The sequence below is a fragment of the Amblyomma mixtum genome, chromosome 8 (genome assembly GCF_055824585.1).
Source record: "Amblyomma mixtum isolate Tamu chromosome 8, ASM5582458v1, whole genome shotgun sequence".
Taxonomy (NCBI): Eukaryota; Metazoa; Arthropoda; class Arachnida; order Ixodida; family Ixodidae; genus Amblyomma; species Amblyomma mixtum.
In genome coordinates this window covers 47,947,421-47,970,553 of record NC_143019.1, presented here as the reverse complement: position 1 = coordinate 47,970,553, position 23,133 = coordinate 47,947,421, and the positions used below count along the sequence as shown (strand labels likewise).

The window sequence follows — 23,133 nt, the reverse complement described above, 5'->3', positions numbered from 1 at the left end:
TGTTTTCCCCGCGCCTCTCACAACACTATTCGCGTAGCGGTGATCACATGATCCCCTTGACGTCAAATGCTCCATTCTGTGTCGGCTCATACCCACTGAGCCGGAGGGGGCCAGCCGTTATTCGACTGTGGGGGTGTTTTATTGGTTTGTCGGGGTTTAACGTCCCAAAGCAACTCAGGCTATGAGGGACGCCGTAGTGAAGGGCTCCGGAAATTTCAACCACCCGTGGTTATTTAGCGTGCACTGACATCGCACAGCACAAAGTCCTCTAGAATTTTGCCTCCACCGAAATTCAACCGCCGCGGCCGGGATCGAACCCGCGTCTCTCGGGCCAGCTAGCAGCCGAGCGCCGTAACCACTGAGCCACCGCGGCGGGCGGGGGTGTTGTATAGTCACCACCGAGAGGAGGCGGGTGCCAGCCGCTCCCATCTTGAGCACAGTCTGCTTTGTTAGAAGTCTTCAGGAGGCATTGTATAGCCAAGGGCGTCCGCAGAACTTTTTCCAGGGGGGTGCACCCGATGGCCACTTATGGGGGAGGCGGCAGATGTGTAGTTGTTTTCTACTAGTGCATAAATAATATCCGTAATTCCAAGGGGGGGGCAACCGCCCCCCCTTGCCCCCCCTTCCGGACGCCCATGTGTATAGCCACCGACAGGATAAGGAGGGGTGCCTTCAAACTACCTTCTCGTGTGGCTCCTGCAACACGAGAAGCGGCTTCTCCGCAGAGCTTGGCGGACTTTCGCGTAACTCTGCTAACTGCGGGAGCGTGTACAAGAAGACTGCTCGACACTACGGTATCGAGTCACCGTACGACCGTACACTCGACATCAGCCACTAGCGATCTATTGGCCAGAACTTGTAATCTCGAGAAAACCAGAAAGTCCCAATGGATTCTGCGCGAACACAATTATCATGGCCGGTTCTTCCTCTTCGCTGCAAACTCTGACCTATAAAATGCTTCCAACGTTCGCCCCGACTATTTCCGACGGCCATAGAAAACAGATGTATCGAACATTCGAAATTCCCGCGGTGGTTTTGAGTGTTTAGCGCCATGATGAATGTGGCGGCAACCATCCATTCATACAAGAGCCGTTTGTTCACATTGTCCTTTATATGTATCGACGATTCCAGACGTATTTTACAGATGATTCACAGATTAAAGGTTGATTAGAATGGGTATTTCGTGAGAAACTCACTGCACCACCGCGGAAGATTCCTCTAATGGTTTGCATTGGACTGATATCGGTTCTTCTTCGACGTGTTGATGAGCTCTTGATGGTATTGCTATCGGCCAAACAGCATCTCTGTTTAGATATAATCATATAGGTTGTCAGAACGCCCACCCTGGTCTAACCGTACATTGGGTTTGATCCTAGAATATGTGTTTCTTCATCTAAAAGCATTGTAAGGAAGCTGCATGGCTTCCGTTCGTCGGAGAATGAATACACTGATATATAAACATTGAATGAATGAACATTGATATGAATGAATAAACATTAGCCATAATTTCCTCCATATAGAATTAGTTCACGTTGGATTTTCCTCAGGTCAGTCAGAGGCTCTACGATAGTAATGCAGAGACCTCCACAACGACTTGTCTCAAGACCTCTTGCTGGGATAAGCCGTCAAAAGAAGGGTCAATACGGAAGGCGAACTCAAAAGATCCCAACAAGCACCCACTGAACATCGACGTGCTTTTCTCTTTTTCTTGTTTTTTTTTTGCGATTATTCGGGATCACATAAGGAAGAACATGACACCAGCCGCTTCCCGCTGCACTCCTCCGCAAAGCGTTCCGACAGCCGGTCCAATTACGAGCGCGCCAATTCCACGAATCCCTCCCTTACCCGCGCGCTTCACGCCATCGGCGGCGGCGTCGCTTTCGCTCTCGACAGCGCATGTCACGAAGAAAGTCGCGGGCGAAAAAAAACGCCGCCCGCACGCGCGCGCGCAACTCGAAGCGCGGCGAACAGGTGCGCGCGGAGCGGCTGCTGGCGGGACGAAGAGGGATGGGGGCGTGGCTAAGCGCCGGCGGAAGAGTGGTGGGCGGAGCCAGAGGGCGGGGCCTCAGGCGCGTCGGTCCGCGGCGCCTTGCCTCGCTCCATCGGCACCGAGGCAGCACGGCATCTGCACCCGGGCGGAAGAAGAGCGACCGAGCATCACAGCCAGGGGCATCCGAGCACCGGCCATGGGTGAGCATCACTCGACGACCCCCGCGAGAGAGCACATACACCGCCACCATCACAACAACCGCGGCCTCCTGTACGGAGTGCTCACGTGCGTGTGTGTGTGTTTGCTCCTGTAAGAAGGCAGCCACGCGTTGTGGCTTTACGCGTTGCGTGTGATGACAAAGCATTGGCGCGGGCCCCTGACCTTCACGGAGATTTCTGCGTGTACCGACAGCAGCGCTGAATCGGGCGTCCTGGTGAGCGGATCAAACTTTTTTTTTCCTTGGTACATTTAGCAACGTAGCGTATGCAAGACGCCGTTGGACACGCGTCGTTATCTGTTACGGCATCGAACCATAATCTCGACCGAAGCTCACACTCTCCATACAGAAACTGAGCTAGGTTTCGAGGCAGCAGAAGCTTATGCCAGAGACACTGAGAAGGCTGCTGTGATCTAAAAGTCGGTGTCCTCACCTTTAGGTACGACGCGATCGATGTACGGTATTGAAAGAAGGCCAGGGAAAACCGTCTCCATGAGGAAGAGTATGCACAGCTTTGTGGTATAGTAGCAACTCTTGATTTCGCAATGCTGTTGCCAACGCGGGTGAAATAGAAAGTCACATATTCCGTTAGTTTGGCATATAAGTTCCGCCATATTTATAGGCAGCTTCCCTTGCCATTAAAACCTTTCATGCTCGTCGTTAAATTGAACGGGACGCTGTGCAATGCCAATAGTTTCACTTGAAATGTAGTACTTACATTCAACCTCAGTTGGGGAAATTAAATTTCGAGAACCTTTGAAGCACTAAGCTCCTCCATGATTCTCAGTTTGGCATTGTTGCAAACGCCAATGTGCTTTAAAATTCGATCGCTTACTATAGTACTACAGCCAAATGAAAATATATATTAGACGTATACATATAAATTTTTCCACGGTGCCGATGAAGAGGAACAAATCTCTGCGCCGTCGTTTAGTATACGCAAGAGATTTATGGCGGGGCATGTGAGAGTGGTCATCAGATGCACCAGAAGTCTAATGCTGTTCCCCAACTAGTGACAACAGGCACATTCACATTTACTGGCGCCTGTGATCCTTCGTTTCGAGTATATCGCTTATTGAACTTTTCAAACTTGTAATCAGTTTTGTATACCTTCAACGTATACTGCAGGCTATATGCTTAATTAAAGACTTCAGTTGTCTTTGTCACAATGTAAGTGAGGCGCTCAATTCCACCGCAGACACGAAACGGTCGTTACTAAATATCGTTATGGGAGATGTTACGGGGAAGTCTGTATTGACGACTGCGATGGCCAGCACTCAGCTCAGAGACTCCAAGGGCCCGGATCACACTGTCAGCGTCGTAGTCGTCCGGCGCACTGCCACTTCGTCGTTCACGATTCGTTTACGGTTCATTCACGAGTCGAGTCCATTGATACGGTAACCAGTTCCCTCGTAACAATATGAACCAAAAGCCAGGTCGGAGAAGCCCAGCCCTGACTTTCCGTTCTTATTACAGGAGCTTACATAATACAAACTTACCGTTCATATTGCAGAAACAGAAAAAGGGACGAATTAAGCAAAGTTACTCATGAAAAACGCGTACAAACATCTACAATTCCTTCATAAAGTGAGTTGACTAAATGTTTTAGGGGAATCCCCCAGATGGAATAGATTTGTAATAAGGGAGTAATTACTCATTGACGTCCACCCGAGCGCAGCCATACGGTTACAGAGGAAAGTTAAACAGCTTTCTCAGAAACTTCGTAGTCAAAGAAAAATTCGTCCTGGTCCGGGGTTCGAACCCGGGACCACCGCTTCACCGGAGCAGTCGCTCTACCATTTGAACTAACCGGGACGGCAAGAGGGCGAGAGCGAATTGATCAATAACTCGAAGTGGGAACTGTGTTGACGAAATGTTTTAGGGGAATCCCCCAAGGTGGAGTAGATTGTATAGCCTGTATGGGATGTGCAATTGAGCGGGACTCAAAGGCGCTTTTCGAACAACGCTATGCGACCTTGTCCTATATGCTCCCATATGTGATTTGCTGTGTGCGCGCGTATTGATACTGATCTACGCCTTTGCGTTCAGCGGTCATGTATGAAGGCGCGTCGACGCATATAAGGGCGTCACTATAAATCGTGCCAAAATATGTGCGCATTCGAGAAGCTTGCAGGCAAAGCAACCTCGTAACTCGTCCAAATATAAACAAAATTTGTTAGGCCACAGCGCCGAATGTGACTGCGTTTTCGAAATTCTGAAAACTGATTTGGCTATTACTTACGGTGGGCCACACGCATCTCAATAATTATATTTAGATTTATTGGGGTTTGACGTCCCAAAGCGACTCAAGCTATGAGGGACGCTGTAGTGGAGGGCTCCGGAAATTTCGACCACCTGGGGTTCTTTAACGTGCACTGACATCGCACAGTACACGGACCTCTAGAATTTCGCCTCCATCGAAATTCAGCCGCCGTGGCCGGGATCGAACCCGCGCCTTTCGGGCCACCGAGCGCCGTAACCACTGAGATGCACCGCGGCGGGTGCATCTCAATAATTAAGGAGTCTAACAGTAATAGTTAAAAAGTTAGCTATTCAACCAGGCTGCGAGTTAGCACGTCTTAGCTGTATCCTGCTGTATACACCGCTGACAATGCTATGCCGAAGAAAGCGGTCTTTCAACTCAAAGAGTCTATTTTTAAACACCGCGTAAAGTCTTATATGATACACCCTGCATATTTTCAGTGTTTTTATATACGCGGACTTAATTTATGCAGCTGTTAGAACGTTCTGGAGAATACGCCAAAGGCTCAAATGTTCCTCAAGAACTCCGCAAATATATCTGTGCCAATTACATATCAATATCACCGCCAATATGTTCTTTTGCCGTGGCACACGGCTCCGTACACTTGCGCATTTTCGCGACATTTAGAGGTTGACGGCAGATTTCACTTATACTCAGCCAGTAAACGGCATATATAATCCACACTCGCCAGCTTGAAACAGCGATTCCTTTTCGTTACCTCCATCGACCTTCTCATCTTGTGCGACAGTGTTTGACGCTCGTTTACGAAAACATTCGTATATAATTGCGAAAAACATTGGTTTTGAGGAACACAGTTCCCACTTCGAGTTATTGATCAATTCGCTCTCGCCCTACCACAAGCTTGCCGTCCCGGTTAGTGCGACTGCTCCGGCGAAGCGGTGGTCTCGGGTTCGAACCCCGAACCAGGACGAATTTTTCTTTAACTCCGTTATTTGTACACAATGAGCAAGAGTGCTGCGGATCATGCATGCACAATCAGTGCACATAAGTGACGGTGAACACACACTACACTACACTACACTACACTACACTACACTACACTACACTACACTACACTACACTACACTACACTACACTACACTACACTACACTACACTACACTACACTACACTGGACAGCGTCGCTCGGGTTGTGTTTTCTCAGGGATCACGAACTAAGAGGCTCGGATGTTTGAACATAATTTGAAGGCAGCGGAAAAGCACTTAATTGTTTTACTACGACGAACAAGGGAAGCAATTGCAGATGTAACTTTTTTGAGACTATAAATACAGTTCAGAAGGACCTGCTGTCGGGCTAGTTAGTGTTGCATAATTTATAGAAATTAGCGCAGAAATACAGACAAACGAAGAGACACATATGACAATTAACAAGCGCTTGATAATTTTCATATGTGTATATTTCCTTGTCATTTGTCTCTATTTTTGCGCTAGTTTGTTTACATTATAAATGCAGCCTGCATATTAACATTATATACCACCACCAACCCCTCGATCCACCGAGCATCATCATCCACGGAAGCATGAGACCCCTGTCCGACTGACCGCTATACATCATTTCAATGGCATGGCTCCTTCCTGCGAATAATTCCGGCAGGACATATCGAAGTCGCTCGCGCTTCTTCAGCTTACGAGACCTTTACGGTACTATGCCGTGCATGCGTCTTCTTATATAAATGCCTCCCAACAAAATCGTCGAATAGCGCCGCCCAAATTAAAGTGTTGTTTTGCAGAAGAATAGTTTCCAAATAGTGGTGTTTGAACGCGAGTGCAACTTTCCAGACAAACAGCACATTAATCATTTTGGGAGCTTTCGAAAATGTGTTGTGTGGTCACGTGAATTAAGGCTGCGATATGGGCTAGTTGGTGACGATTCGTATAGCTTAATACAGAGCTGTGACATAGAAGCAGAGCTGCTCTCTCCATTTCGATTCGCCCTGTCTACCGCTGCGGTGCAGCTATCAGGTCGCGTGTTCCCAAGGCTTGGGCCATACGGTCGGAGCTTTGGCTACAACTGGTCTCAGGCAATGCGGGCAGGAGATGGGGGCACCAGAGTACGCCAGTCATGTCATGTCATCCAGGTGGTCTAGGCAATCTACGGGCAATCTTGTGGAGGCGTGGGAGGACTCAGTTTTTCGCGCCTGTCGTGAAAATTGAACATGGTGTATGACACTGTGTCATGTACGGTGACACGTAGTCAGTTTGTGTTAAAAGTACAAACAGAAATCATCTTCACGTTTCGTAGGTTCCTGAGCTTTCATTCTGAAATTACTCGTAAGGCGTAACCTTTGCATTTCAAAAAACTAAATTTTCCCATTGTTTATCGTTTGTATCGATGAGGGCTCCCAGCTCAACCGGTCTGCATTTCATCCATTCCGCCGCCGCGGTGGCTCAGTGGTTATGGTGCTCGATTGCTGACCCGAAAGACACGGGCTCGATCCCAGCCACGGCTGCTGAATCTCAATGGAGGAGAAATTCTAGAGGTCCGTGTACTGTGCGATGTCAGTGCACGTTAAAGAACCCCAGGTGGTCGAAATTTCCGGAGCCCTTCACTACGGCGTCCCTCGTAGTCTGAGTCGCTTTGGGACGTTAACCCCCCATAAGCCAAACCATAAACCAATTCATCCGTTTCTTCACGTATCTCACATTGTCATTTATCGGTGGGCTTTTCAATCAGAAACGTTGCTATGGAAGTTTCGCTGGCTAAACATGGTCTCATTTCGTTTTGAATGTCGAAAGCCAAGCCATGTAAATGTTGATTCAGGCATCAAGCAAAGCTGGGGGGGGGGGGGGGGGGGGGGGGCAGCATTCGTTAAAGGAACTCAGAGGGCAAATTTAGGTTAACCTGTTTCCTATAGATTACAGTATTCCAACGAGGAAGACGGTACTTTAATAGAAAAAGCAGCTTTTGTGAGGTATATAAAAGGCCAAAAATTTAAGCACATGTGTCGCCATCACCGGATGATTTCAGAAGTAAACAGTGGTGCGTACACGTATTTTTGGAGCGCGGATTTGAGAGGCTAGGCTGTCCCGCCATTCACTTCAAAACGATGATCACGGAGGCCTTTTCGGCGTAGGCTTCACGGGTTTAAGTCGACTTGGGGCAAAAATGTTTTAGTTCAATTGTCTTAGTAATAAATGCGTGTTCTGCAGCAGAACAAACATATACACATGAAGGGCTATAGAATCTGTTTCTAGCAAGAACGAAAATTGGATTAGAATTCCCTCAATGTCCCTTTAGTATACCTCGACTCAGCGGCCAGCAATGATTGCAGAGCATTAAACTTTAACTTTCAACCAATATTATTGGTCGCACAAGAAATGTAGCATATGGTATAAAGCCGCAGTCAGTATACAACTGCAATCAGCTGTTACTATAGTGTGAGTATACTACTGATTGCAGCAGTATATACCTGTAAATTCTACCAGGTGTCCCAGCTAAATTTAACCAAGCTTCTAAAAAATACAGGCTGTCCTAGCCGTCTGAAACCAAACGAGGGTTGTTTAGAGTCGCGTGACCTAGTCTGCAGTATTTTTTTCGTTCTTCAAGGTTGACTAATCAGTTAAGCTTAATTAACTAACTTTTAAATTATTGACTTGAGGAACAAAGTGTCAATGGAAAAGTTGTAGACCGCTTTGAGAAACAGCTTACTGAGACCTTTGCAGCAAAGTAATAGTTACGTAAAGTAGTTTTTTTTACCGGTCTTTAACCGTATACCCGCACAATAAGAAAAAGCTTCCACATGACAACTGTGCCACTTCAGCGTCCCAAGACGCCCCTTAAAGAATAAAATCCATTTTTTCTGAAGTCCTCTCCTCGATGAGACTTTGGGTGCACATTAGGGCAGAGAAGTGAGCGAGCAGCTGGTCACGTGACAACTTTCTTTTAAGGCCAATAAATGAAGCTACGTAAATCGTAACTTGACGGAAACAGCACTACTAGCGGTTTTTCGAGGTGATCTAAAACTTTTGCACTGACACTTTCTTCCTGAAGTTAATAATTAAAAAGCTAGCTAATTAAACTTGATTAATTAATTAACTTCGAAGATGGAAAAAAATACTCAAGACAAGGCCACGCGACTATGAACAACCCTGAGTTGGTTTCACTGGACTAGGACACTTCGCCTTTTTTAAAAGTTTGGTTACATTTAGCTGGGACACCCGGTATATAGCGTTTACAAGGGGTATTGAGAGAAAAGGTTGGCAAGAGCTGAAAATACAAGATTATGGAGAATGCCCTAATGATACACGATTTACGGAGGGTACTGCCCTGCTAAGTAAGAAAGGGGACGGACTGCAGAAGGAAGATGATACGTGTGTAATGACGAAAGCATTTGTTGGGCGAGTTGGTGTTTTCGATGATCCATAACTACAGCGCAAACGACAGGACAGAGATGAAGAAGGGACACCACACAGCGCTGTGTGGTGTCCCTTCTTCATCTCTGTCCTGTCGTTTGCGCTGTAGTTATGGATCACGTGTATAAAGTTAAAGAAGTATACGAATAGAGCAGAGTGGGTCGGGAAATAAACGCGAGCTAATGATATCCTAGTTTAGACGAAAAATAAAAAAAAAAGGGCATTCGCGGGTCATGTATGACGCGAAGGGAAGATAACCGATGGTATCCTATGAGTGTAAGTGCAGCAAGTGGCGGCAATGAGTCAGGTGTGCAGATGATGAGTGGCAGTTTGCTGGATGAAATTTCCACAGCTGGAAGGGGGGTGAAGTTAATGGGAAAGATATGGGACAGACCTTTGTCCCACATTGGACGTAGTTGAGCCTAGGATGATAATAATGTTATATTTGTGCTAAATGGCCACTCACTCTTCGCATGAGTGTCATGAAAACTTTTTTATAACAGTGAAATGTCCCATTAACTGCACTTGATAATATGTCTTGACTTGGGTGTCCTTTTGCATGGCTGTATGCAAAAAATACGCGCTATAAATCTTCTGCTGCATAAAATATACAGTTGGTCAAATGTTTAGGGAAATTCCTAAAGGTGGAGTATTTGTATTAAGGGAGTAATTACTCAGTGACATCCACCCGAGCGCAGCCATACGGCTACAAAGGAAAGTATACAGCTTTCTCAGAAACTTCGTAGTTAAAGAAAAATTCGTCCTGGTCCGGGGTTCGAACCCAGGGCCAGGACGAATTTTTCTTTAACTACGAAGTTTCTGAGAAAGCTGCATAGCTTTCCTTTGTAGCCGTATGGCTGCGCTTGGGTGGATGTCAATGAGTAATTACTCCCTTATTACAAATATACAGTTGAACCTTGATTTTGCGAATTTACTCTTTTCAACAAATAAAACAAAAGTTTGCCCGCAGATATCCCAGGGCAAAATAATTTTGTAATTTCAAAAGATCGAAATGACTTTAGCTTCGCTTCCAACTCAACGGAAAGAATATGACATGGAAAAAAGTGTACCCATATAGCAAGGGCGTATTATTTAAAATGGCAGCGTCGTCGGGTTATCGGTGGACGCATCGCGACGACGATGGTGCTCAACTTCTTCCGATATGCATGCAGGTAGATGATGGCTGGTGTCTCCTGAAACGATTTGCCGAAGTGCACGAAGGGAGAACGCATGAGGCAAATGCTCGAGGTAAATTCTGCGGCGACAACCAGCGCACGCACAATTTGTTTTTGTTCTTTTTGCCACTTAGTAATCTGTTTTGATTGTTTCTGCGTCTGACAACGAAGTTCCCCATATAACGAAGTAATTCTCAGCGCCCAGTGTCTTCTGTCCCTGAAGGCCTTCGTCGTTTCCCTCACTGTAAAAAATAAAACACCTGTAAAGGAGTTTCCAGGTGTCTATAACTCGCACCCTTGCACCCGGCCCAGAAAGGAGTTTTGTGACTTGAATACATCTTTAAGGTGGGGTGTTTCAGGAAAGAACCAGCCCGAAAATGATAAAATTTGACCCAAAGGTGCTGAGGTGTATCACACACTTTACCACCGAGCCACAGGCGTTTTACGCTTCTTACACCCCTACACCCTTCAGGAAAAAAGCATGCAATGGGTTCATAATTTGTCCCCACTTTTATTACTTTTCTTAAGCGTTCTTTAAATTTACCATTATAATGCCTAAGTAATGCAATATACATGTATTACTGGAGCTCTTCATAGCAGTAAACAGGCGGTGTGCACCTAAGAAAAACGTTTATTGACAAACAAATCACAAAACTGCAGAAATGTGGAAAATTTTTATTAGAACAAAACACATCCATAAAACAAGGCACAAGAAGCTTCTCCAATGAATTCCTTACTGCCATCCAAAGAACTAAAAATTTTAAGGTACAACAGCACCATACCTGCTTTTATTGGGCTTATGGTGCTGCAAGAATAAGGTTCCATAGCACTTACTCTACCTCCCAAATTTTTCAGAGCAAACAGAATGAAAAATTCATGCTTGTGCAGCCTTATATACCAGCCTGAAGAAGGCTTGAACTGTGACGCTAACTCCCAGGAATAAGCAAAAAGCAAACTTAAGGCAACTTATGCTGAACACCCATATTCCTGATATTATGGCGCAGTTGTGGAGTGAGCCGCAGTGGTAAGCCTGCTGAGTAGCCATCCTCCCTCGACGAACAGGTTCTCAGCCACCTCAGGATTGTCTTCGGTGAACAGCATACATGGTGCGAGTCTGCATTTCAGACAAAAACAGTAAAATATTTCATACCAGTTTACACTGTTCAATGTTGCTGATAAATTCCAACATATTGCTCATTAACAATGTGTTTTATTATGCATGCTAACGCTAACAGAAAGAAGAAAATCTGCCCATGTGGCGAGCAAGCACCAGCTGTTATTTTTTGAAACATTCCAAAGAGGCCACTGTGGTTTAGAAAAAATAGCTCTAAATGGCATTATACAAACAATGTTTTAGCTAAAAAGCTAGATGTTATGAAATAGAACGAAGGTGGTCAGGTCGTGCAATTAATTCTGCACGAACTGCTACAAGCTAGTGCAAACCACTGGCCTGTATGGAGGGTAAACTGACTATAAAAGGCACAAAACACCATGACAACAAAGACGAAAATAGCACACTTGAAAATGCTTTACAATAAACCGAACAACAAGTAATGTGCAAAATTCACTGTAACAACAGAAAGCACAGTATCTGATCAAAGTCAGCAACACAACCCTTCCATGAGAGTGGTCAGCTGCAACTAATGCAAAGCATGCATTCATTAATATATCAAGCAAGTGACATCTTGAAAGGCAGGCAACAGTGCTAAGTTAACATATCTCCCATGTCTGCAGCCAGTAAACTCAAAAATTCATCAAGAAAGATTTGCACAAGGCCACTAAACTACAAGAAAAGGAGCTGGGCCAGTTGGTGCATGAATCTTTGCAAAACCACGCAGGATAACAGGACACAGACAAGACAGGTGCAGTGATAACTGAGGAATTTATTGTTTAGTTTGCAATGAATACAGAAAGCATCATCCAAATTACAAAGAAGGAAAGTCATGGAATCGTCATTTTGTCAAATCTGTCGTGATTATTTATCCAGGTAGTCAATTTCTTTTTCCTTAGAGTTAGTGATGATGTGCTTAAACAGGTTGAACAATTCTTATGTACCATACACATCTCTTACATTTCCTCAGAATTTTACATTGTCGAAAGTGTGATACACACTCACAGTCCGATATGTGTCTTGGTAGCTTGCTACGATATCCTTTCTCAGTATTGCCGACATGTTGCATTACAAAAATGTTAACATGCTGACCTTATTTCCCAACACAGGACGCTCCGCGTGGCGGATAGATCTTGTAAACTAAGCCACTGTCGCATGTCGTGAATTTGTTTCTGTGCTTCGTCTTATGCTGGGCTGTTTTTGAAGCACCTTTGCTAGGAGCATTGCATACTACATTCAGCTACTTTCTGTGAAAAAGCAAATGAAGACACTGCAAAGAACTTCCACAAGCTGCAAAAGAAGGTCAAGCCAACAACTTGACCAAAGTAGGGCTGGTTGTGAAGAAGAGTGAGGGCCTATGCCTGAATGCCTTCTTTATGGCAAAAACACGGAACGATAACTGGCCTTTCAGAGTAATTGTCTCTGAACAAGGATCGTGGCAGCAACCCTTAGGGCAGGATCTGCAAGAATTGCTCTCCTAGCTCACCATGGAAGACCTTTTCCTGGTAAAGAAGCCAGAAGTGTCCGCATTCCTCTTGAACAGCCGTCCAGAAGGAGTGTCTTCTCATTGTCATCAAGGACTAACATTACACGCTGCCACATTCCACCTTGTTTGAGACGGTAAGAGAAGGCATTGGTTCAATGGGAGCAGCATGATTCCAGAACCAATGCAGAATTAATGCTGATAGATTCCTCGAGTTGCTAACCATCTGTTATTTTAGTTTAATTATCTGCACATACAGTGGCAAGGATTATGCACCAGTTCCTGCGTTGCACTAATTCTCATTGTCCTGCTAGCCTGTCAAGATAGCGAACTATTAAAAAGCTTTGCTTATCACCAATTTGATAATGACCTCCCAATTTTTGGACGACTTCCTAGTAATCCACAAGCTTCATAAACAAGGGCAACACAACGGCATTGTTCACATATTCAAGACCTTCTCCGAAGTCCTTGCTGGAGGTACAGCTTCTCGATTTATGGCTGCACATCAGAGGCCCATATGTACTGGTGTTATGTCCCACAGTCGAAAAAAAGACTGTTGCTACTGGCACACTAAAAAATGTCTCAAACGGATTGTGTATTGACTGTCAGTAGGAAAGCGTTGAGGCCCAACTGACATAGTTACCTGAAGCTGGTTTCCCGGATGACCTCGTCTGCAGCCTTGGCTTGAAGATAATGAAAAAAATTTGCTGATCCACCCCAACGAGGCTTCAGAAAGAACGGAAGTTAGCTGTGACGGCATATGTGCATGGTATCAGCCACGCGCAAGAGAAAGTGGTAAGGCGAGCTGGTGTGAACTTAGTAAACAAGGTGCCTAAGTCACTGTCGCATGCTGCGGATTTGACAGCCTTCTTTTATACCAGGCTGTCTTTGAAGCACCCTAGCTGGGCGTGTTGCATAATAAGTTCACACCAGCCTGCCTGACCTTTTTCTTTAGTGCGTGGCTGATACCATGCACCTATGACCTTAATCACCGTGTTGCCCACTACCCTCCCGGCTTCCACATACTCCCCTGGCTCCCTGCGCACCATGTGGGCCTGGGTGAGAAGCTGCTGCCTCGTTACGTGGGTCCTTACCGCGTCTTCTCTTCAGGCAACTGAGCAATGTGACCTATGAAATCACGTCCCTGCACTCCCGCACTGTTCCCCCGGCCCACTCCACAAAGCTCGTGCACGTCACCTGTCTTAAGCCCTACCATTCGCACCACCTTAGGGCGCCCAGGGGCTGTGCTTCCTTCCGCGAGGCGGAGGGGGTAGTGCTACAGTGCAAGTTGCAAGGCGAAGAGGACGTTGTTTTGACACTGGGCAGTTGACGACAACAGGCACGCTGCAGCTAGCGCTCGGAGTGACTTGGTTTGGGGTGCCTTCTGAGTGCAACCCGTCGCGCCTGCTGCTGAGCTAAACCCCATAGTAATATGCTATGACAGCTACGTTCCGTTCTTTCTGAAGCCTTTTACAGGTAGACAGGCAAATTTCTTTATCCTGAAGCCAAGGCTGCAGATGAGGTCATCTGGGAAATCAGCTTCAGGTAGCCATGTCAGGTGGGCCTCAAGGAATTCTTGCTGACGGTCAATACACGAGCTATTTAGGATATTTTTCAGTGCGCCAGTAGCAACAGCCTTTTTTTCGACCTTGGGAAGTAACGCAAGCACATATTGGGTCTCTACAAAGTACAGCCATAGATCGGGAAGCTGTGCCTCCAGTGGCATTTCTTTGGTCAGCTCAAAGTTAGCAAGAACTTTGGAGAAGGTCTTGAAGATGTCAACAATGACTTTGAGTTACCCTTGGTAATGAAGCTTGTGGGTTACTAAGAAGTCGTCCACAAATCGGAAGGTCATTACCAAACTGGCGCCATGCACAGCTTTTTAATAGTTGGCTATCTTTACAGGCTAGCTGCACAATGAGAATTAGTGCAACGCTGGAACTGGTGCATACTCCCTGCCACTGTATGCACACATCATTAAACTTTACATAGGTAGAACGGAAGTAGATGGTTAGCAACTCGAGGAATCTATCCGCATTAATTCTGCACAGGTTCTGGAATTGTACTGCTCCCACTGAATTAATGCCTTCTCTTATCGTCTCAAACAAGGCAGCATTTAGCAGCGTGCAGTCTAAGTCCTTGATCAGAATGAGATGACAACTCTTCTGTACAGCTGTTCGAGAGGAATGCGGACACTTCTGGCTTCTTCACCAGGAAGAGGTCTCCCACGGTGAACAAGGAGAGCAATTCTTGCAGATACTGCCCTAAGGGTTGCTGCCTTGATCCTTGTTCAGCGACAATTACTCTGAAAGGCCAGTTATTGTTCCGTGTTTTTGCAATAGCGAAGGCATTCAGGCATAGGCCATCACTTTTCGTCATAGCCAGCACTAATTTGGACAAGTTGTTGGCTTTACACAAGTTTTTAGGTTTCGTTCTTCCCTGTTTGGCGCTTAACCTTCTTTTGCAGCTTGCGGAAGTTCTTTGTGATGGATTCATTTGCTTTTTTTGCAGAAAGTAGCTGAACGTAGTATGCAACGCGCCAACACAAGATGAAGCACCGAAACAAATTCACAACATGCGACTATGGCTTCGCTTACGAGATCCCTCTCTCATGCGGAGCGTCGTATGTTGGGAAATAAGGTCAGCATGTCAACATTTGTCTAATAGAACAAGTCGGCAATACTAAGACAGGATACAGTAGCAAACTAGCAAGACATGTGTCGAACTGTGAGTGCACCCCCCACTTTCGATGATGTAAAATTCTTAGGAAATATAATTAACAGCTCATGCCGAGATATTAGAGACGTGCATGACACATAAGAATTGTTCAACCTATGGAAGCACATCATCACTAACGCCAACGAAAAAAGAAATTGACTATCTGGATAAATAAGCCCAACAGATTTGACCAAATGATGATTCCATGACTTTCCTTCTTTTGTATTTTGGATCATATTTCCTGTATTTATAGTGAGCAAAGCGATAAATTCCTCAATTGTTAGTCAGCGCAGTACCTGTGTGTTCCTGTCAGTGCCCTGTTACCCTGCACGCTGCTTTGCCTAGACTAATATACTATCACACATTAAGAGATGAAGTCTACATCTGGAAAAAGACCACAAGGGGTTCCAAGCTGTTTCCTTTCTGGTTTGCGTTTCGTTTCTTAGAGGCATACATGCACCATGTAGTGAACAAAAGTACAAAGTAGATAAATAGAATTGATCATCTTGCAAATATCACTACTGTAAAATGGTGTTAACAAATGGCCACATTCATCCTTAGGACAGATCCGCATTTCATCTGTCATTACATATGAAACATGAAACTATGAAGCAGCCAGGTGAATGAATACATTTTTCCCAGAAATTTACCAAAGGTACACACAGTGATACCATTCCAGTGGATCAGTTGAGTATGCTGCTCAGGAGCAGCAGTATTCATATGGGGTGAATGCTAGCAGCAAAAAATATTGGCAATGCAATACAAGTTTGCATACAAGATGCGAAATAAACGGCATGATATGGAACCATTCCAATTATGCAAGCAGAAAAAATTGCATTCAACCTACACTGCAATATTAATTGAGCTACAAAAATATTATAAAGGCTTCTTCAAATCAGCGCACAGTTGGCATTTATATGTCATTGGGTCATTCCATGCCAACTGTTCCAGGCTTAGCACTGAATCTTCTATTTCTTTAAAAAAATTCATGGCTTATTGCATTACCTAGGCAAACATTATCCCAGCTTGTTTTAGGCGGAGTAATTTTTTCCCGTCGTGGCCGCCATTTCATGTTTGAAAGTGATAGCCAAACCTAACCTTGCAAAAAAATTTGTAAAAAGAAACGTTCTTACGCAGGACTATGAAGTTTCTGTTATATAAATTAAAGGTATTCCATATCCAATGCAGTAAATTGAACTTATTTTGTTTTAAATAAAACATGTTATAAGTACAAAATATAAAAATTTGAAATCTTTTATCAAATTTCATGTTCTCACAGTAGTTATTCTATTTTCTAAGCTGTCGAGAAGGCAAATGTGATAAAAATGTTTCAGAGAGCAAAACATGTAAGGCAAGACAGCGAAAGGATTCTAAAGTCGAGAGAATTTGCTTTTTGTGACATATTCAGTAGTCTACTACATAATGAGGTGATCTTAATTATATTATGAAAGATAGAAATTTAAACAGTACCATTTAATGGCATTTATTTTTAGTTTATTTGGGGCTCTTTTTTTTTTTTTAAGCGAGAAAACAATCTTACAAGTTGAGTCCCTGCGTTCAACATCGACACTGCTCAGTGCTTCCTTTTCACTCCAGCACACTTTGCCACCAGCTGTAAATTACACAAAACCAGCACTCCGCTGCACGAATACAATGGTGTGCTGGTCTTCGATGCCAGCAGCTTCGGCAATAAAGAAATCTGCTGAAGGATAGATTTACAAAAAGTAAAAATGAAGGGGCCACATGGCAGAACGGCTCTCGTTCCTCGACACAGGGAAGCACTGTTTGTGGTATGACCAATCAGAGTTAAAACCTCTACTACCATGAAAATTACTTAAACTTTTCAGTGGAATGGACTTTTTCACCTGATCACATGGGAAGAGCGCTTATGACGGCATTGGTGGAAGTGTGAGGCCCCCTGCAGCAACAGAAAGCATTCAGAGGCCATAGAAAGGTTAAATACTGATCCTCTATAAGCTGTTTACATGGGCGGAGAAAACCATTAAGAGTGTCGTAGCTATCTGGGTGCTCCAACAAATGATTCAAGAAAACAAAGGTGAACTCACTAGGCGGTTTACAAGAGTGCTACCATTAAAATAAGCATTTTTCACCACATCAAGCCTTTTTTATCTCTCTCAATGGTGCACGCTGGACATAAGTCATGCTCGAGTTCAAACTGACAAAATGTGAGCGAACATGCCAGCAGACACGTCAAAACCGAAATTTGAGGAGCATCCACATGGAGCACCGTGCAGCGAAGCTTTGTGTCTCCTTGATGCCGGCTCTAGCGTGCACCGCAGTGTCGAGCAAGCAGCCAGCAATGCTGGGGTTGAAGGTAGAGACTCAAATTGCGAAATTATTTTCACGCCTAAAACGAAAATTGCTCCAATTAAAATTTTAGAAATGTCACAGCCATTAGAAAATAAATGAGGCCAACCTCACTGAGCCACTGGCTCAGTGAATATGTCTCAAAAATATTTTTTTTCAGCTGACTGACATGCCTTGCATTTTTTTCATCTCTGAAACACTTTTATCACATTCTTTGCCTTTTGGATAACCCAGCAAAATAGTTGAAATGACTGTTATGAGAACATAAATTGAATAAAAAATATCAATTTCCAATATTTTTGTACCTTCTTTCATGTTTTATACATGAGTCCAATTTATTGGATATAAAAGCACGTCCTTTATTTATATGAAAAAGTTTCAGTCATGCATAAAGTGTTTATTTTTAACAAGTTTTTTGTAAGACTTAGCTTTGCTATTGCTTGTAAACATAAGACTGTGGCCACAACACGAAACTTCTTTTTTTCTGCCAAGAACATGCTTTAAAAATCTTTGTCATGGTAATAAAATAAGCCATGATTTTTTTGTTCCTGTAGGAAATCAAGTGCAGTCGAGTACAAAAGTCTGGATAACGTGGCGTGGAATCACCTTATTCAGTATTGCACAGCAACACAATACACAGCCTACTTATCACCAGGCATATAGCAGCTTCCATATAGGTCAATAAATTGGCTGGGCTGTAAGAGGCTTCTGTAACACTAGAAAAATTACAATTACAAGTTACAAAGAGGACACCAATCTGAATCTTTACATTGTGCAGATGTATAACCGTGACACTGAGAACTCCCACTCCCCTACGCACTTGGATGGTGGTATTGTTCCTGCCAGTCTACCAAATATAGTCCCCGCAATATAATGAGTCTAGCATTTTGCCCTCTGTAGACGTGAGCAGGAAAGGAGACTTAATGCAGGTAATAACAAACATAAGCATCCTAAGAGTTTGGTAAGCTTGCAAAATTTAAGCTTGTTCGGTTCCAAAAATACGCAATAGCAACCTGAATGGTCATTCATTCAAACCATGCGAATGCAATGGGTAAAATGGCTCCACAATGTAAAAGGTTACTTTCTTGAGCTAGTCGGTACATGTTTGTCAGCATGAAGGGCACAGCATGACTATAATGGTATGAAAGAACAAGACAGACTAGGCGCTGACTCAAGACTGACGATCTTAATTGCTGCCACACAATAAACAGGTGAAAAAAGAGCATAAACAACATTTTTTTTCGCGACAGTTTGCCAGCTTGCAAAACATGTGGCACTGCATTAAAGATTGACTGCGAAAGGCAAAAATGCTGGTGAATAAAAACAAAAAAAAAATGTTTAAAAATGTAGAAGAAACTGTTACCCTGCCGTCTAAGCTGCTGAGGTAGCCTATACTCCGTCTCACAAGATGTTTGCAGCACTACGAAAGGTAGAGCTCTCTCGTCCAATCAGGATGGCGCGCACTAAATTAGTGTGTTCCTACGCGCCTGTGGCTCAATCCACCTGATGTCCAGGTGGCTTCTTTCTACCTCTAGCAGGTGGCACTTGATGTCTTTTTATTCTATTTTGGTTTGTTTTTGGACAGGCGGACGCCCGTTCCAAAGGGACTAACCCCACTTTTTTTTTTTTGTCGCAACCTGTTCTGATCAGTCCCTCTGTTGTCGCGAAGCCACCTGCTTCGCCTGCTTGGGGAAATAGCGCACTGTCGATGTAGAGCACACAGGAGACACAACAGACTCGACCGACACCATGTTAGAAAGTGGCAACGCATCACTACCTCGCAGCAGGCCTCCGCAGAGCTGTGTCCGTACGGGCTTTGTCTGGTAATATCACCAGTGATTGAAACACTCCCTACCATTTAAATATACCTGTCCAAACCATGTTTTTAGTTGCAATGCTTATTGTTTTGATTAATAGTCATACGCTCCTCAAATATTCGAGGGACTATTTTCTGCGTTTCTGCAGTCCTTATTGGACGAGAGAGCTCTACCTTCCGTAGTGCTGCAAACATCTTGTGAGACGAAGTATAGTTCTTTGCATCTGAGCACAACAGAATGTTTGCAGATGCATTTGTCTTGCTCCTGACGGATAAAACGCATCAACAACAATCTCCCGCGTGTGCTGGTCCTTATGCGTGTACAGTATGGTTGTACGGCTGAAAGCAGAGGTGCAGTTTTCACACGACAGCCAATATTTGACCATATTGCTTTCAGGAGGTGGTTTTAAGGGGCTCTTGTGTTCGCTCAGACAGTCGTTTAGACATGTCCTGTTTGACTGATAGAGCACGTTCCGCGGGATAGCTCACTTCTGTGCGCCACATTTTTGGGGCACTTGTACATAAGAGAATTCTCGGTTCTTTTCGCATTCTGCAGGTGGCAACCCTTCACGGTTGACACTCTTGCGGAGACATTGCAATTTGCTTGGAGCAGAGAATACTACTCGCACACCAGGCCTAGCTCCTATTCTTTTCAAATTGTGACACTCGTGGAAAGGACGCGTTCACAAGCAGAAGTACACAGGACTGTGTACTTCTCCTGCTTGTGAACACATACTTTTTGAGAGGAGGAGATTAAGACATTATGTGGTAGCGCACTTTTTATCACCAAATGCTAGTACCAAGTTCGCAGGGATATGGTAGCCGCAGCTGGCAAAGGACTGCCTTTGCCCTGCAGTGGGTGTAATCAGGATGATGATGATGACGAGAAAACTACGTTTAACGACACTCAAACTGGTTTGCAATAACCCCATGCTGACAACGAACTAGCAAGGATGTACAAATAAATGAGGGCATGGTTAGGCTATGGTGGTGAAATAAAACGTACACTCGCCAAAAGATGGTTTATAAAAAAAAACTTAGTTTGACGTTTCGGGACCCGTACGGGTCCCTTGTTCACAATGAATGATGGACGGAATGGGCCGCTTCTTATATGCGCACTTGACAACGCAGTGAGTGGGCGTAGTTATCCGGGAGATTACCCTTCGTCCTGTTAATGACATGATCCGTGGTCTGTATATAAAAAGATTCTAAAAGCAGTCGTGACGATGTGGGTTTCATGGTATCTAATATTGTGGCGTTCTCCCAGTCAATGGTGTGGTTCTTTTCTTGAGCATGCTCTGCCAGCGGGTTCGATGAGGTGCGACATTTGTTGACGTCGTTTTTATGTTCTCTTAATCTTCTTCTGAAATCGCCTGATTCGCCAATGTATGATGCATCGCAGTTTTTGCAGGGGATTTTGTACACCACTCCGGGGAAACGTACGGGTCCCAAAACGTCAAACTAAGCTTTTTTATAAACCATCTTTTGGCGAGTGTACGTTTTATTTCACCACTATGCCTCTCCCTCGCCAGACAGGATTCTGTCGAACCCTTGATTATGGTTAGGCTATGTACCCTGTTTCATGAAGCAGCCTGATGAAGGAAAGAAGGGAAAATGGCCCAAAAAAGAACCTAGCATACAACATAAAAAGAAGCTTGCAGCAAGAACTAAAACACACCTTTGCTTCCATACTGCTCGTGAATATTTCCCAGCGGCAACAAGGTGCAAGCTGTGGCTGTGGACTCCCATGTGGATGTAGATGTTTCCCCTGCAGACATCCATTTAATACCATCACGATTAGAGGCCGCCAAAATTCAGAAATTCGGTTACTACGGCCAAACAATGAAGCTTTTAAAAACTTGAAAAAGCAAGCTAAATATACCTAGCTGGCACAGCACTGGATTCTTTAATCTGGATGCCGTTCTAAAAACAATTAAAAACCAAAATAGATAGCAGCGTCAACAAATTTATGCAAAAACATGGCCTGATGCACAAACGATCAGTGGTCAGCGCCTGCAGCACACAAAATTGAAAGCTTATCTCAGATGTCACGCTGACGCAACGCATTTTACGCACAGATACGGAATAGACCTTACGCACGGGCGGAAAAATTACCACGTGCAGATAAACCGTAGGACAAGGAATTTGACGAAATAGCGTTAAACGGCTTTAAATTTGACAGAACACACATACTAGAGCTCTTACGTAGCATGAGGTAGTACTCTGCAACATTCGTTTCGTCAAAACAAAAACAGCTCTCAGTAGAATCATTCTCGGCGAACTCTGTTCAGTGCTGCTTCTCTTCCTGGATACATGGAAAGAGCTGCCTGTCTGCAGATCTTGGCACTTTGGTAGTAGAAGCGGCAAGTCTTGAGGCCGCTCTTCCATAAAATATGCTTTGAATAATGCACACAAGCATGCATGAAGACATAGTATTGCTTACCATTCGAGGCAGGTGTGCAGTCGTGCCGAGCTGATGAAGTACGTCTCCAAGTCACGGCAACGCTAGTTTTTCATTAACGCCGACTTCAGGACGTTTCTACATTACAAAATGCATTCTGGTGCATAAACACGCGCACATTATAACTTCGCCCGTGATTTCTGATATCAAACCTTTAAAACGTGAGCGAGCGCCGGCCTTTCTGCCAATATACAACAAAGAAACGCATTCGGCAGAGCCTCCAAAGGGTGCTTCTGTTCCGATACGTGAGATACGAGTACTTGGACAGCAGTGAACGAACCTACGCACTACTCCAGTTATATATGCACAAAAAACACTTCAGTTCAACGCGGTACCTCGAAAAACGCGGTCGAAAACGCAGTTCACGTCAACTGCTGAAATCCGCACACCACGACCGACGCCACACAACAGGCAGGAAAAAATCAACAAAGGCCCGACGGTACCGATGGCCGCCTAGCGGCGGAAATGTAGTTTCACTTTCAGTTTTACTTTCAGTTTTGAATTCAGTTTATTGGGTTTTTTACAGTGCGTACGGAAGCTAGAATGTATTTGCAGCATCGGAACAGCATACGCAACGATTGCCAACCGTTACCAGTTACGGAAAATGCGAAGTGATTAAATTAGATATATTTCTTCGTATTCAAAAGTTACCATGAATTGGCCCCCTTGCCGTTTCTTTCTTTTTACGTTCACTCCAGCGGCTGCATTTCGATGGTGGCGAAATATATATAAAAAAGTGTAGCCTATATCGTCGTCGAAAGTGGAGGGAGCATGAAATGTATGGCAGTCACGGCGTAGCATATTTTGGGACGGCACCCCCACCGTCAAGCGACCCCTTCGAAGGGCCGCACAGGGACGGTGCCAGGGCATTCGTGGTGAGGAGGCTCAGAGAGGTAGAAGATGAGCGGGAGGGCGCTATGTTATGATGGATAGGCATAATGCTCCAAGGCCTGTGGCATTGCTCTTCATAAACTTAAATTAATCAACAAAACGCAGCGGTGATTGAGAGAAACACATAAGGCCGAATGCCGACTGCAAGGTCTGATCGCGACAGATTTTTCTGCGGTCCAGTAGACCTTCAGCTCCCTTGGCGCTCTCATGGGCCCGCACAGCGTGCTTCCACTCGCGGCGCGCCTGTTACGAGATCAGCGGGAGGATCGAAATGTTCGCTTAAGGTTCTAAAAGTTCTAGCTCATGT

At 44.7% G+C, this 23,133-nt stretch overlaps 1 protein-coding gene and 1 long non-coding RNA gene across 3 annotated transcripts in view; one reads left to right on the top strand and one right to left on the bottom strand.

Moving 5' to 3' along the window:
* The first annotated feature begins 2,110 nt into the window (after nt 1-2,110).
* Nucleotides 2,111-23,133, top strand: part of LOC149332328 (paired box protein Pax-1-like) — a 55,388-nt gene continuing 34,365 nt past the window's right edge. Inside the window, exon 1 of the mRNA XM_089557215.1 lies at nt 2,111-2,190. Coding sequence (XP_089413341.1) covers nt 2,187-2,190 — 4 coding nt within the window. The 5' untranslated portion in view covers nt 2,111-2,186. The remainder of the gene's footprint in view (nt 2,191-23,133) is intronic.
* Nucleotides 10,674-22,726, bottom strand: LOC149332329 (uncharacterized). Of its 2 annotated transcripts, XR_016285139.1 has the most exons (4): nt 21,918-22,726; nt 21,153-21,242; nt 17,196-17,248; nt 10,674-11,132 (listed from the first exon to the last, which is right to left on the bottom strand). It is a non-coding gene; the product is annotated as an uncharacterized LOC149332329 (long non-coding RNA). The 2 variants fall into 2 exon arrangements; XR_016285140.1 differs by lacking the exon at nt 17,196-17,248 and having other exon boundaries at nt 21,918-22,375.